The 14,988-nt window shown below is 43.7% G+C and overlaps 1 protein-coding gene across 1 annotated transcript in view; it reads left to right on the top strand.

Annotated features, from left to right (window-relative positions):
- Positions 1–2,078: 2,078 nt before the first annotated feature.
- The window catches only part of myo15b (myosin XVB), a gene marked incomplete at its 5' end in the record, with an annotated part of 44,980 nt that continues 32,070 nt past the window's right edge, over positions 2,079–14,988 (top strand). The window contains 19 exons of the mRNA XM_079237780.1: positions 2,079–4,106; positions 4,341–4,517; positions 6,349–6,413; positions 6,600–6,663; positions 7,085–7,194; positions 7,699–7,773; positions 8,012–8,105; positions 8,208–8,311; positions 8,417–8,480; positions 9,839–9,952; positions 10,090–10,251; positions 10,341–10,454; positions 10,548–10,606; positions 12,281–12,404; positions 12,483–12,578; positions 13,400–13,531; positions 13,690–13,815; positions 13,908–13,985; positions 14,683–14,831. Of these exons, the coding sequence (XP_079093906.1) occupies positions 2,079–4,106; positions 4,341–4,517; positions 6,349–6,413; positions 6,600–6,663; positions 7,085–7,194; positions 7,699–7,773; positions 8,012–8,105; positions 8,208–8,311; positions 8,417–8,480; positions 9,839–9,952; positions 10,090–10,251; positions 10,341–10,454; positions 10,548–10,606; positions 12,281–12,404; positions 12,483–12,578; positions 13,400–13,531; positions 13,690–13,815; positions 13,908–13,985; positions 14,683–14,831 (3,935 nt within the window). The remainder of the gene's footprint in view (positions 4,107–4,340; positions 4,518–6,348; positions 6,414–6,599; positions 6,664–7,084; positions 7,195–7,698; positions 7,774–8,011; positions 8,106–8,207; positions 8,312–8,416; positions 8,481–9,838; positions 9,953–10,089; positions 10,252–10,340; positions 10,455–10,547; positions 10,607–12,280; positions 12,405–12,482; positions 12,579–13,399; positions 13,532–13,689; positions 13,816–13,907; positions 13,986–14,682; positions 14,832–14,988) is intronic.

The following is a 14,988-nucleotide window of genomic DNA, read 5'->3' as shown; positions in this document are numbered from 1 at the left end:
CACTGTTGGCTACCGCTGATGACGACGTCCGACCTGCAAAGTCGTTGTGGAGGAGTAGCGCCCAGCCTCCGGTTCCCCCTCGAGTAAACACTGTTAGCCTCTAGCCACCGGCTCAGCTGGATCAATGCTGAGAACTGTATGTAGGCAGATGTGCTCTGGGTTTTGTATATTAACCCTCAGGATTATTAGGTATTAGTATTTGAGTGTTTGACAACTTTACCCAACTTCGTAGCTACTGTGTTGCAATATGTTCTGTTTCCATCTCTGTATTTTCAACTTTCAAATTTGAGCTTTAGTCCAATCTCCCAAATGTCTGGGGGGGAGGATAAACTTACATTGGGAGCAGGAATTGGGGAATACCTTTTCTAATCACCATCTCTCCTTCAAAACATGAAGTTAATAAAATTATAAATTATATAATTAAATTCGGATTACGATCTTCTGTTCTATTCCTAGTGGCAATCATCTCCCGTTTCAGAGGTGTCCCAGATCGATTTGATCAATTATGTATGTTGGAGACCATATTCCTGGAATACTGCACATTGCTCACCAGAGGTTATGGGTCAGGGATGATGGATGGGTGGGTGAAGTGGTAGTGGTTAATAATAAAATGTTAAATGTCATTTATTTATTTGTATTTTTTGCACTTGTCTTTAATAAAAAACAAAGAAATGAAAATCCTCAGAAGAAAAGTGAAAGTCAGCAAATACTGAAAATAATGTCGCTATTGCGAAACAAAAATTGTCCAGAGTGACGGCATCCCCCCCAACACACACACACTCCATCAGCACCTAGTGTTGATCACTTCAAGCGGCACCTCTCACCTTTCCTCTCAAGCATTCACCAGCTGGCCATATGAATGGCAGCCGAGCCGTGTGACCTGATGGGTAGAGCTGTATTATTCAGAAGGCAACTTGCGTGTGTGCGTCGCTGCACGCCAGCTCCCCTTTTGTCGACGGGGGCATTATGTACGTGCATAAACCACACGCAAACTTTGGGTGGGTGTGTATTGCATAATTGGCTCTGTGCCTTCCTGTATGATGTTGGTGGGTGGGATATTGGTGTGTAACATCCCTTCAGTCCTCATGAACATGGGTGTATGTTTTTATCAGTGACACCAGCTCTTGAGGACACGCCGGAGCACGTTGCAGCCCCCCAGCCATGCCTGGGTTTCACCTGAGAAGCCTGGTAAGCTATATTACACTGAAATGAGCTCTCGCTGCTTACCACACCCCCAGGGCGTACAGGCTATACAACTACATTTAGGCCGATCTAAAGATAGCCTTTCACTGCCGTTTAGATTTAACCTCCATATAATAGCTGTTACAAAAGGAAAAGGAGAGTCGTCCTCCAGCGTAGAAAAGAGTCATAGCCACTTTCGTATTGTTTGTCTTGTCGGAGATGCACTGCTGGCTTCAAACCCAATAACAGATAGCAAATCGGGTCAGTGATGGCAAAACTGGGTCTGACCTGAGTGTCTTAAGCCTCAGAACAAGGATCAGGGACTTAAAAGTGTGAAACCTGATCTAGATGTTGAAAGATTGAGCTAAGGACCTGGTTTCACTGAGTTTGAAAGACATGTTACTCAACTTACAGCCTGCAATTGTTCATTTTATTGAGTGGCTAACTTGTCTACAAGTACAATAAATGATACAAAAACTAAACTAAATAAAGACGATTTATACATTTTTCTTAGGTTATTTCAACACTGAAGAATTGATAGCATGTCACCAGTTAAGTCTCAAGATAAAAAAAATGCCACAAAGCAAAGGGCAGAGGCAGAAAAAAAAGGAAATCAGCCTCCCTCCAAAGTGCCTAATGGGAGACAAAAAAGAAGCGTGGATTCACCAACTCTGGAGGACAGAAAGACGGATGAAGTGAAGAGTGGTATTCGGAATAAAGTAGATCAGAGTAGAAAGAGAGGTACAGAACCAAAAGAATCGCAGAAAAAAGTGGGGAGCACCCATAGAAACGGAACAACTGTAAGTCGTAGAACACAACGTCAACATGACAAAGATAGTAAAATGGGCAAAAGCAAGACAACCAAACTCAAGCCTCCACCAAAAGCAGTCCCAACCATGCGTGGGAGGATCAACAACAAGCTCCCCACCAAGCTGGAAAATAAGAGCAGTGGAAAAGTGACGGACACTGAGGAGGAGGAATTGGAGAGCGACACAAGAAGCTCAGCGGAGGTGACGGACGAGGAAACTAGCAACGATAAGAAAGAGGAGTGGGGAAGTAACGAAGAGCCATCTGAGACACATGGGAGTGAGGAGAGCAGTGAGGAGGAGGCTGAGGCATCAGATACAGAACAGACGGCGAACGAGGAATCGGACAAAGAACTTTCAGAGGAAGCCAAATCCAGAAGCGAAGCGGTCACGTCCAGTGATGAGGAAGAAGTAACCGAGAAGGAAGTTGAGGTATCTGAGGAGGTCAACAGTGATGTGAGTGGAGATGAGGTTATAACCAGGGCCTGCAGACGACGCAGACGGACTCCACGTGCCTCGGAGCCTAGGCACGGACCGAAATACAAGATGTTTAAAAAAACGAAGGCAGATAAGCAGGCGGAGAAGGCAGAGAAAAAGAAATCCAAAGCAGAGAAGCAGAGGCTAGAAAAAGAAGCCAAACAAAAAGCCAAGGAGGAAAAAAAGAACAGAAAAAAAATCCAAAAAGAGGACAAACCCAGTTCTGCAACAGAGGAGATTCAACCAGCAAAAGACCTTTCCATTGACAAGGTTGACACAGTGAAAGGCAAGACCAAAACAAAAAATGAGAAAGATGATCCTGTAGAAGTTGATCCAGATGTCGAGGAGGAGGAGGCTGAACCAACGTTGACCAAAGCCATTAAAGGCCAAAACCGAATTATGCTTCTCAAAGCCAAAGGTAAACACCTCAAAGCCATTCTGGAGCCTGAGGAGCAGCAGGATGCTGGGCGTGTCGTCAAAGGGCGGCCACAGAGCTTGCTCTTGGGGAAGGTCAAGATGGCGTCTCTCCGGCGGAAAGCAAATAAGGTGTTAGTAAAGCCTGACGAGGAAACATCCGAGAGTGAGGCCATTGAAGGGGGGTCCAGCAAACCCAAGGAACCTTTGATAGCAAGGAGAAAAGGTGCCACTCTTCGCAGAGTGTCTGGTTGGATTCAGAAAAGCATGCCACATGGGTTTAACGTAAGAAAGAAGTTTTCTGCTTGGACTAAAGCCATTGGGGTATCCCACTGGCTCTCCTTCCGGACGATGAAGCAGAAGCAAGGCCCCAGAAAAAAGGGTAGTATCTTCAAACATAGGATGGCTATGAGAGTGGCCAGTCAAACCAGCCTCACCAGTAAGAAAAATAGGGCGTCTTCTGCGGACAAAATGGGTAAAGAAAATACCACCCCCCAGGGAAAGGCGGGGGAGGGAGGGGAAGAAGCGGTCCCAGCTGGGGAGAAAGAAGTGGATGCCAAATACGCAGTGGTACTCCCCAGGATGAACAAACTGGGCAAGTCAAAGGTGGCCGAGGTTCCCCAGGCAGCTCCTGGACCGTTTACTCCATCAAGTACCACTGGACAAACAGGAGAACCCACAACATCACAGCCAAAAACCCTGAAACCAGGTGCCAGGCTTGTGCTCCCCGTCAAACCAGATCTCAGCCTCCTGAAGTCCATCAAGAAGTCCTTGCCAGGGGGGTTAACATCAGGTCCAGACATAGCAGAGAGGAACCCTGGGTCCAGTGGTACACTGGAGGGATCGTCCAGCATTGAGGATAGAAAGAGGAGAGCTGCCCTCGACAATCAAGATGGAGTCAGTGTGCTACAGGCTGCAAGAAGAAAACTGAACTCCACACAGATCAATCTGACCAAGATGTCCTTGTCAGGAGGAACAGTAAGTGGTGGGGTGACTCAAGCCAAGGGACCAGACCTAGAGAGAGAGCCTGCAACTGGGATACCCAGGTCCACCACTCAGCCATTTCCAAATGGGGAGGCGAGTGCTGTGATGTCAGGGGTCCGGTCGTTGTATGAAGAAGAGGCAGACAGGGAAGTGGCCCAGCTGATGGGTGAGGGGGGGATATATACGATCCCCCAACCAGAGGTGCACTGGGCTGGTAACCCACGGATGAGTGGAGACCCTCAGGTATGTGTTAAATTTTTGGTGGTAGACTCTTCATAAAAACACTTGTATGGTTTGGTTACTTTATTAGTAACCGTATGTAGACTTGGTTTGCAGTAGAAAACAGTAGAGTTATAAGTCTGAAATTTAAAATGTTTAGAGAAATAATAATGGATGGAGTGTGATCAAATGTAGTTGAATCAGTGTGATCCAATGATTTGAAGATCAATCATCTGTCTTTGCTATGTGTGGAATCAGGACTGGCTGCGTGCGGAGAACCTGTTGCCCCACCAGACAGTGGAGAAGCTAACCAAGTGGACAGTCTATGATGATGGTGGCCAAGCCAGGACCGTTCCTGCCGACAATGGCAGGGGCCCTTGGGAATCAGAGGACCCCACCCAGGAGATGCTGGAGAGTCGACTGGTCAGCACAAAGGTATGGATTGATACTGCATTATGACAAAGTCCTGTTAGGCCCTTCTCCTTGAGGGTAGAAGGCACATCATAATGACAATTGAACTATTCTTTGGGCACTTTCAGATTTAACGCAGAGCTAATTTCATTCTAGCTTCACTCACTCCCTTTTGCCACAAGATTGATTGTGCAGTTCATATTTATTCATCGCGAACAGCCAATGAATTGAGCACAGACTCTGACTGACCTTAGAATCTACAGGTCAGTCGGCTATAGCTCAGGGGGATGAGTGGTCGTCCCGCTACTACAAGGTAGCCGGCTCGATCCCCAGTCCCCCCATAGCTCACATGTGGAAGTGTCCCTGAGCAAGACACTGAACCCCGAACTGCTCCCCGGGCGCCCCCATCCAGGCATGGGCCAAATGCAGAGAAGAATTTCCCCAAGGGGATTAATAAAGTGCATGTTTCTTTTTCTTTTCTAACCCAGGATTTACATTAGCTTGAGGTTCTATACATTTAACCTTGGGAGACTTTGGTACTAGGTGGTACTTCTTTTTGTGTTTCCACTGTATTTTATAAATCAGGACGTTTCTAATATGCCGTAAATACTCAAACTGTTTACTATATACTTTTCTTTAAATACTGCAGAGTGCACCAGCAGGTATTTGAAGCAGGCTTATATCTTTTATTTCCTGATAAGTGTATTTGGTCATATTTCAGTATGAGACCTTGTTTTATGATCCGCTCCTGTCTGCCACATTAAAAATTTGTACTGCATTATGCTGTTAACACTTCCTTTATCGATTTCAAATTAAGCCCTGTAGCGTTTAAGTGGATAGGATCTCTTGATTAAAACATTATTGCCATGGATTTGGCCTTCACAAACGAATAACATTGATAAAGTTGATATAGCAGGTGCAATAAAACCAATCAATCATAGTGTTCAATGGCCTATAAAGTCCTTAGATGAGGTCTGATGAGATCAACTACATGAAGTGTACTACTGTATATGGGTGGACAGGCCCTTTAAAGTATTAGTTGTCCTGATTGATATGGCTGTAGTCATGATTGACAGCACTGACAGCAGTGCCAGCTCCCCTTGTAAGTACCTCGAACTCGCATGTAGTATCAGCTCCTGAGCAGCGTCCAACTAGTTCCAGGAACTTGTCTCCAATGCGGACAGTGAACAACGGGAAACAAAAATGGAACCAGTGACAATGGAAACACCTTATGTTACATTTTTAGGAAGTTCAAGCAGTAGAAGAGTGGTGGCCTTTGACTCAAAGACAGCAAAACAGTTGTTTTTCTCTCATTGAGGAAAGTTACACTATTGCTGTCTGACACCTACGAACGTCTCAGGGTTGGAATGTGAGCATATCAGTTCTACTTCATCACTTGTAGCCAGCGTGCACACATGACAATGAGGCATAAAAGACGTACTGCTGTTTTATTTATTTCCTGCTCTGTGTAGATACAATAGAGCATACAACACACCTGCAGCACGCTGCTATGAGATTGCAGTATATCAGCTATCACACCGCTCCACCGCTGCAAGTGGATTGGTTACCCACTGTGGAAAGGTTACGGGTGGAGTGGACCATTAGCAGTGGGGAAGTGCAGAAACAAAACACATCTCAAACCATAAAGGGCGAAGGCGAAGGCCCATTCGCTTATTTAAAAGAAATACTTTTGATTAAATGTTCGCCAGACTACAAGATGGCTGTGGAGAGAAGGTAAGGGGTAGAAATGTCTGAAGTTGATGGTCCTGACTAAAGAGATGCTTCCAATGGAGACTGGCGGGGATTTTATGCCAACATGTGTCCTCGGAGCTGCTCATATCTCTGCCTTTTTCAGGTGGTGATGCCTGGGTGCCAAAGAGCTATAGAGGTGGATGAGGTGGAGGATCTCGCCCAGCTGGAGTGAGTTATCTCTCTCTTTCTCTCTCTCTCTCTCTCTCTCTCTCACTCACTCACTCACTCACTCACTCACTCACTCACTCACTCACTCACTCACTCACACACACACACACACACACACACACACACACACACACCAAAACTACAGTATAAATACCCTTTTTCAACCTGTTTGTCTGCTGTTCTCAGAGAGGTGTGCGAGAGCTCTGTGCTGCTGAATCTGAAGAAGAGGTTCCACCGTGATTGTATTTACGTAAGCTTCCTTCCTAATCTCACACGATGATTTGAAGCGTTTATTTTAAAGCAGGTAAAATGTTAATTTGATTCATCATTTGGGTGACACTCCCCTTGATGCAATACTGGAATATGCTGTTCATAGAGGTTTTTTTAAACAACTTAAGCAAACCTGAGCAACGGGCAAGCTTGAGGTTTTTAAAGTAAAATTTAGACTTTGAATACTTTAAATGGCGGTGAACATCTTGGTGGATGAAAATAACAACAATCGAACCACAGATAAATAACAGTGCACTACCACAACTCAGCAGCTATAATATCATTATGACAGACACGTAACAATACCTGTTAAAATACCTGTTTTGTAGACTTATTGTCCTCCGAAAAAGTAATTAATTTTTCATTTACTGAATGCCTGTATCATTTTCTTTTTTTCCCAGACTTACATTGGAAACATGCTGCTGTCAATTAACCCCTTCAAACCTCTTAACATCTATACAGAGGAGCTGAGACAGAAGTACCAGGGTACAGAGCAGCATAGAAACCCACCGTGAGCAAACAATTCTCACACAGAGCGGCCCTGCTTGCATTATTTATTTTGTATGCCGTTTATCCCGAGATCCCGAGTTTATTATTTCTTATCGCGGATAACATAGCTCATCTTCTGACGTTAAAGTGTTAATATATTACATTTTTCGTGAGGAAAAAAAGAGATAACGATATGTAAGTAGCCCTAGTATTCATCGTAGGATGTGGAGGTTAATCAGCACCACAGGGCCCTGGACATAAGCATAAGAAATAAAAAGCTTGTTTTTTAGGGATAACTAAATTAATAAATAATAAACTTGTGATCTCCAGATAACAGCATTAAAAAAGATAATTACCAAGCACAGGCTATTCTCGGCTTCCGTACTATTCTGCTTTCTCTTATTGTACTTTCAATAACAACTGGCAGCACGTATCTCACCAAAGGTTTCAGTTCCTTAAGATCATATGTCCACCTTACGTTTATTTCCATTACTAATGTCTGACTTTCTGTGGTTCTCTGCTTCAGCCATGTGTACGCCATAGCAGACGCCGCTTTCAGCCAGTCTCAGGTCTCCACACAGGAGCAATGCATCATCATAAGGTATTGACAAGAACCCCAATTTCATCATGTTTGGTCTATTCCTCTGCAATTATGTCAAATTCTGGGATTTATCTCCATTTCTGAGAGATTCACTCAGTTCCTTAAATGGCCACTCGAGGCTCCAAAAGTCAGTCAATCCCCACAACCCTGGTTCACATGGAGACAGGTTTATTTATTTGTTGTGCCATCTCAATTCTATGCTGTGTCATATTTCAGGTAATTTGTATTTCTTATGTAGTGGCCAGAGTGGATCAGGGAAGACTGAGGCTACCAAGCTAATAGTCCACTACCTCAGCTCTACGTATCAGGGCAGAAACAACAACCTGCGACAGGTAATTTGTTTTAAATAAAAATGTAATCAGCTAGCAACACTGCAAAATGTTGGCGGGTGTACCCTTCAATCCTCCACTTGATTCACTTCCTTTCTCTTCCAGCCCATGGAAGTCTTTCCCATCCTGGAGAGTTTCGGGAATGCCAAGACCATCCTGAACAATAACTCCAGCCGCTTCGGCAAGTACCTCCATATCCACATTCTCCAGTGAGTCCACCCGATGTCGATATCTTTTGATGTTTCGCCAGATGTTGTTGACGTGATTGGTTGCAGTGGTTTTAATTGTCAACTGTCTCTCATCTTGGTTAACAGCGGGGTTGTTGTAGGGACCTCGTTGTCCAAATATCTCCTTGAGAAGTCCAGGGTTGTCTTTCAGGTGAGGACATTGAGTGAGTGTGCTGTGTGCTCAAACAGACGTTATGTTTACTGGAGAAGCACATTTCTTGACAGCGCATCACGTTGGCTTTGGCACCTCCAGCATGAATGGGGCTGTTGGACAATTTGTCAGTCACCGTGTAAATGATTGTGTGATCGGCTATTTGTCTAATATATCACATTTGGCTCGCTTGTGTTGGCTTGTAGGAAAAAGTCTCAAGTTCCTTTTTCTGGTTGAGTGATTTTGCGTCTTTGGAAAATTAATAATTTGGAGGCTTAGCTTTCGCAGCTTGATAGAGGATACCTTCATCTACAGTGTACACATCATCAAATAGCTGTTTTGGTTGGTTGGCCTGTCCACCGCTTCAGAATTAAATATCGGCGAATGTCAAATGGATTGCCTGAAACAGACAATCATGATCTTCAGAGTTGAAATTACAATGACTTTGGTGATCCATTGGCCTTTCCTCTGGTGCCACCAGCAGGTCAAAGTTATCAAATATCTCGTGAAATATCGCTACACATGCGGTTGACTTTTTTTGGTTTTGAATGAGGCAACTCAACATCTGTTTAAACTGTTTAAATTTGGTACAGACATTCAATGACCCCAGAAAATAGTGAACTTGGTGATACCCTTACTTTCCACCAAGTACCACCAACAAGTCAAAGTTTCAAATGATCTGATCAAATAGCTCAACATCTACTCCATGGATTGACACACTTTGGCTCAGTCATTCATGGTTCCCAGAGGATAAATCGTAATAACATTGGTCAACCTTTCATTCCTTTGGAATGGCGCTGTTGGGGTCTAAAAAAAAACCTCAAACAAACCATATAACAACAATTTTTTTTTTACTTGTTGTTGTTTACATGTTATGTTTAAAAACGCAAATGAGGCATTATCCTTATTAAATATAAAATATGAACATTTGATAAAGCCATGTTAAAAATTCTTGTTTCTTGAGTCAAAGTTTTTACAGAGGGAGTTTTGGATATATATATATATATATATATATATATATATATATATATATATATATATATATATATATACATATAGATATCTACAGAGATAAAAACATTAATGTTTTTTTCTTTCTTTCTACTAATCTGAAAGGAGACATGTTATAGAAGAAAGATCTAAAAATTGATTGACAGTGCAGGAAGAAAACAATGTTTTTGCCTGGGGTGTCAATTGTCATTATGAGTATGAGAACATGTTGTTGATTTCATCTTAATTTACAAACTTCTTTTACATTGGTGTGGAGTGTAGCTAATTGATTTGTACATTGCAGTGATGCTGTAAGTGACAAACACCATTGACGTCAATCGTTGGTTCATTCGTCATTTCCCTTGTAGGCCAATGAGGAGAGGAACTACCATGTGTTCTATGAGCTGCTGGCAGGTATGAACGACTGGGACAAAGAGGAGCTCTACCTGCAAGGAGCCGAGACCTATTACTACCTAAACCAAGTACATCACACATCACTGAACTACTATGTCCAACTCGTTTTTTTTGAATATTTAATTTTAATTTTTAATTTTTTTATCCCTTCCTCTTCACATGTTACACATGTTACACATTTGCCGTTTTCCCCGTCCACCTCCAGGGTGGTGCCTGTGAGCTTAAGTGGAAGCAGGACAAGCAGGACTTCCAGCTTTTGGTTCAGTGCTTTGAGACCATCGGTCTGCATGCTGACCAGATCTCCACCGTCTGGGCCATCCTCTCCTCCATCCTGCAGCTCGGCAACATCTGCTTCAGCTCGTACGAGGTGTGTGTGTGTGTGTGTTCAGGAGAGTGAGTGAGAGGTCCACAGATCAGACATTGATTTCACACATCAGTCGATGCTTTGTGCCGCAGAGCGAGTCGTTCGAGGTGGCGCGTATCTTCAGCGAGGCCGAGGCCAGGAGGGTCGGCTCCTTGCTGCAGATTTCCTCCGAGGCCCTGCAGACTGTCATCACTCACAGAGTCACGGTTAGTAGCTGCTCAAGCAGCAGCTGCGCCTCTTGTCGAGTTGTCGCACGTAATTCTGCACGTGTGCACACTGATTAGCGCTCTCGTCCACAGGAGACGACCTACGACAGGATCTACTGCCCTCTGTCTGTGGAAAGTGCCATAGAATACAGGTAGGAACATGTTAATGCATTGAGAAGCCTCTCAAACCAAAACCAAATGAACCGCATCCATCGATTGGTCAGGGTTCTGCCTAGTAGAGCCATTTCGGAAGTGTCATACAACTTGCATTCTCTCTACTGACCATCAGGGGGCGACTCCTCTGGTTGCAAAAAGTCAGATTGTATAGAACAGTGTTTTTCAACCTTTTTTGAGCCGCGGCACATTTTCTACAATAAAAAAATCCTGCGGCACACCAACAACCAAAAAAGTTACAAAATGTCACATTGTATCATAATACAGCATATATGGTAGGTAATTATTATTAATGTCCCATTGTAACATAATGCAGCATATCGTAGGTAATTATTGCACTACCTACTGGCATGGAAGAGTATTAAGTGTTTCAAGTAAACCAGATCACTTTGTTAGAAAAATGAAAATAAAGTTATGCAAAAAATAACTAATATTTAGTTACTACTAAATAGCGTATTGTGGAAAACAATAAGCTATTTGTTTGCAAAACAAAACAGAATGAGTGCAGATGTGTGAGCATTACGTTGTATCAGTATTAGTAGCTGCAGTGAGCTACTTTCCTCCAAAAACTCTTTTATAAACGAGATTGTAGATTTTATATGAACACTCTCAATTCATGCTCCATGTTGAGAGACACAACAGCAGAAAGCCGACTTCACGGAGATCTCATAAAGATCGGCTTGTGGCGAAATGACAAGAATCGGCGACTCGCGCATGCGCAAGCGTAACCTATTAACGGCGGACGGTGAACATTTAAAATCAGCATTTCCTCTTGCGCCCCACCTGTAATAAATACCGCCCCAGTTTGATAAATACTGACTTAAAGGAAATATGGTGTTCATTTATTTTAATGACAACCACAAAGTGTGCAGGCTTTGTTACTGCTATGTGTTTTTCGGGCTTTTGAAGGATATTTCCAGAGCCTCTCGATATGCAAAGTCAGAAACGTCATTTATGGAGCTCCAGGCTGCAGGCTGTTGGATGTTTGTCTTGACCTGCAAACACATGAACTGTTGGGCTTTAAAAGTGAGAGCTCATAGCTTAAAATAGTGAAAGCTGCAGCAGCAAATCCCATTCTGAAAAGCACGCTCGCTGCTCTCTCTCGCTCTCTGTGTGCAGCGCATGCACGACACAGAGCAGAGAAGAGTTGTAGACGCGACCCAGAAATGACAAGCTGTGTGTAGATAAGATCAATAACATACGGCCGTTTAGTCTGTTTAATAGCAGAACAAGGTGTAGACTTGTTCTATATTACTCTGCCAGCCACTATATTGCAGCTTAGACGCTCAACAATGGAAAATCATTTGCAGCAACTAAATAGTATTTTTTTGGACCAATTAAGTGAAATTGGACATTTTCCTACGGCACACCTGACGATCTCTCACGGCACACTGGTGTCCCACGGCACAGTGGTTGACAATCACTGGTATAGAAGTCTATGAGAAAATAAAAAAAGGGACCATGGTGCTCGCTTTTATGCACAGGGAGCACATAAATCAACACCAAATAAAAGTTTCTCATAGTAGTTTTAATTATTTCAGTGCAAAAGCTCACGAGCGCTCAAATGCAATAGTATCCTCAGTCAGTGTGAAAGTAGAATATGTACAGTGTTAGTTCCCTCATGCCACACCCCTCCTTGTCCTCTCGTGCAGAGATGCCATTGCCAAAGCCTTGTATTCAGTGCTGTTTAACTGGTTGTTGGAGCAGACCAATGACTGGCTGAGCCCCACAGAGATGGACAGCACCGTGGGCATTGTCGACATCTACGGCTTTGAGGTTGGTAATGTGCCTTGATTGAGATCTCAAAAGAATCTTCTTGTGATGGTAGATGTGACATCTCGTGTTCCTCTGCAGGACCTGGGAGTGAACAGCTTTGAGCAGCTGTGTATCAACTTTGCCAATGAGCAGCTGCAGCACTTCGTCAACAAGGCGGTGATCTCCCAGGAGCAGGTCAGTGGGCTGTGTACTAGATCCCTGAAGATCAACTGAGCTCTTAAGTCACCCTTCACAAAGGGCTTATAAGCTGTGACTGGACGCCTTCATCAATAGTTGAAGAGTCCTTTGCTAATGCCCTGTAGATCAGCGATAAGCCAGTAAGAGCAACGTTTGGGCTCTGAGGAGTCCCTTTGACAGCATCTTCCTCCAGACACCTTTTAGCTTGTTAGCTAGCTAGTAGCTAGTCCTGAAAAGTTCAAAAGTGATCTGATCAGCTGACTTTTGGTAAATAGGCTCATTTGCTGACTTTTTGAGAATGACATGAGGCGACTGATACCAATCTTATATCTACAGTGTATGTGTAAAGTCTGGAGCTGGAGCCGGGAGATTATTAGCTTAGCACAAAGAATACATGTCAACAAACCTATTACTTAACATGTTGTTTCTTGTTTAACTCGTACACAAACAAAAGGGTTGGGCTGTTAGCGACCCAGTTGAAAGAAGAAATGTTAACATTTTACATTTCTGCAAACCACGGATGCGTCGGATGTTTCTGAACCAGAAGAAAAAAGGTTTCACGGATGCGTTTCTTGGCGACCTCTACTCACGCTTGCAAAAACTAACATCATCATCGTTCTCCCTGATTTGACTGATTGGGGAGTACAGCCTTTAATGCTTGTTGTAGCGTATGCTAATATGTTAGCATGGGAGCACTGAAGCTAATGGCCGTGCTTGTTTTCATCACCCAATAGAAGGTGGTACAGAGAACTTTCCTATATTCACAGGCTGAAACTGAGTGCAGTCTGCCACGTTGTCCCCATGTGTGTTGCCTGCAGGAGGAGTACAGTGCAGAACAGATCCAGTGGTATCCGATGCAACTAAAGAACTTCCACTCCTGTCTGGAGCTGATCTCCTCCAGACCACATGGCATCCTCCGCATACTGGACGATCAGACCTGCCTCCCCCAGGTACACACACGCACGCACACACACACACATTTACATATTCCTATTTAATGAAATGGCTTTGCTTATAGAGAGTATGCTGTAGAGATTTCATGTGATTTTAAGACCAAATATTTCCATTTGGTTGTTGTTGGTATTGCTCCTCGTTATTTTCCCATCAGGCCACTGACCACACCTTCCTCCAGAAGTGCCACTACCACCATGGGAACAGCCCCTACTATGCCAAGCCCAAGAACCCACTGCCAGTCTTCACTGTCTATCACTATGCTGGAGCGGTCACTTATCAGGTATTAGGCTCCATATACAGCTGTATGCTATATACAGCAGCCAGTGCTGCAGGAACATTAGTATTTAAAAATGGAAATACTCTTTTCTCCAGGTTCATAATTTCCTGAATAAGAACCACGACCAGTTCCGAACAGAAGTCGTGGAGCTTTTTGCCAGGAGTCGCTTAAAGGTGAACCGACTGGCATTACACACATACAGGCTGCTGAGGTTATGGCCCCTTCTTTTCATAGCACAGGAATATTAGCTGAGCGGCCAGAGCAATCTCTTTGCGTGAATTGGTTCTAACAAGAAGTTTTGGTTGCATATCGGATTACAAAGGTTTGTGTATCTATCAAGGGGCCACATCCGAGTCTGAAAAGAGAATTCTGAATTTCTTCACCTTCAAAGTCTATTTGAATATATTTTGCCTCATAATAAAGGTAACACCTGTGAGGTGTATGCGGATGCGTAAGCATCAGTATATGTTACTGGGTCAGAGAAAGCATGAAACATTTTATTTACGGCTAAGAAAACGTTTCACTTCCAGAGTAAATTCCCTTTTCTTCTAATCACAGATACCGGTTATAACTTAGCGGCCCATAATTATGAGAAGAAAAGAAGTACAAAACTAGTTTTTCCATTTTGCTTTGTTGAATGCAGTGTGCTTTCATACCATAGTACAATAAAAAACTAAACCAAAGACACAACAATAAATGTCAAAGTGTTTCATTGGGGGACATTACTAGTGCTAGTCATAATGATGAGTACAACTTTAGAGAGGGTACTGAATTTAAAAGCAATCAGTTTACAGCAACATAAACATAACTGTTGCTCCAAAAACATACTCTTTCATTTTGAATTTCCCTGTGATTTTGCCCGTTCGTCAGATGGTGTCAGAGCTCTTCCGGAAGGTCCAGGACGCCTACATTCAACAGAGAGAGCTGGGCTGGAGAGGGAAGGGCCTCCGCCAGCAGCCCTCTACCGCCGCCTCGCACTTCCTTCAATCCCTGACGGAGCTCACCACCCGCCTGGAGAGGTACAACACACTGAGTGCACTGAGCGCTCCTTACGAAGCTGTGGATCGCTGTTCAGCGCCAACTGGCTGAACGGATACAGTCGCGCCGCATGTGTTTAAAATCAAATAGCTGTGGTTTGCGGAGAACGTGGAGTTTAGTGCATGTCATGGAAAGAAA

This window comes from Taurulus bubalis (genome assembly GCF_910589615.1).
Source record: "Taurulus bubalis genome assembly, chromosome: 2".
Lineage (NCBI taxonomy): Eukaryota > Metazoa > Chordata > Actinopteri > Perciformes > Cottidae > Taurulus > Taurulus bubalis.
This window is presented reverse-complemented; position numbering and strand designations above follow the sequence as displayed.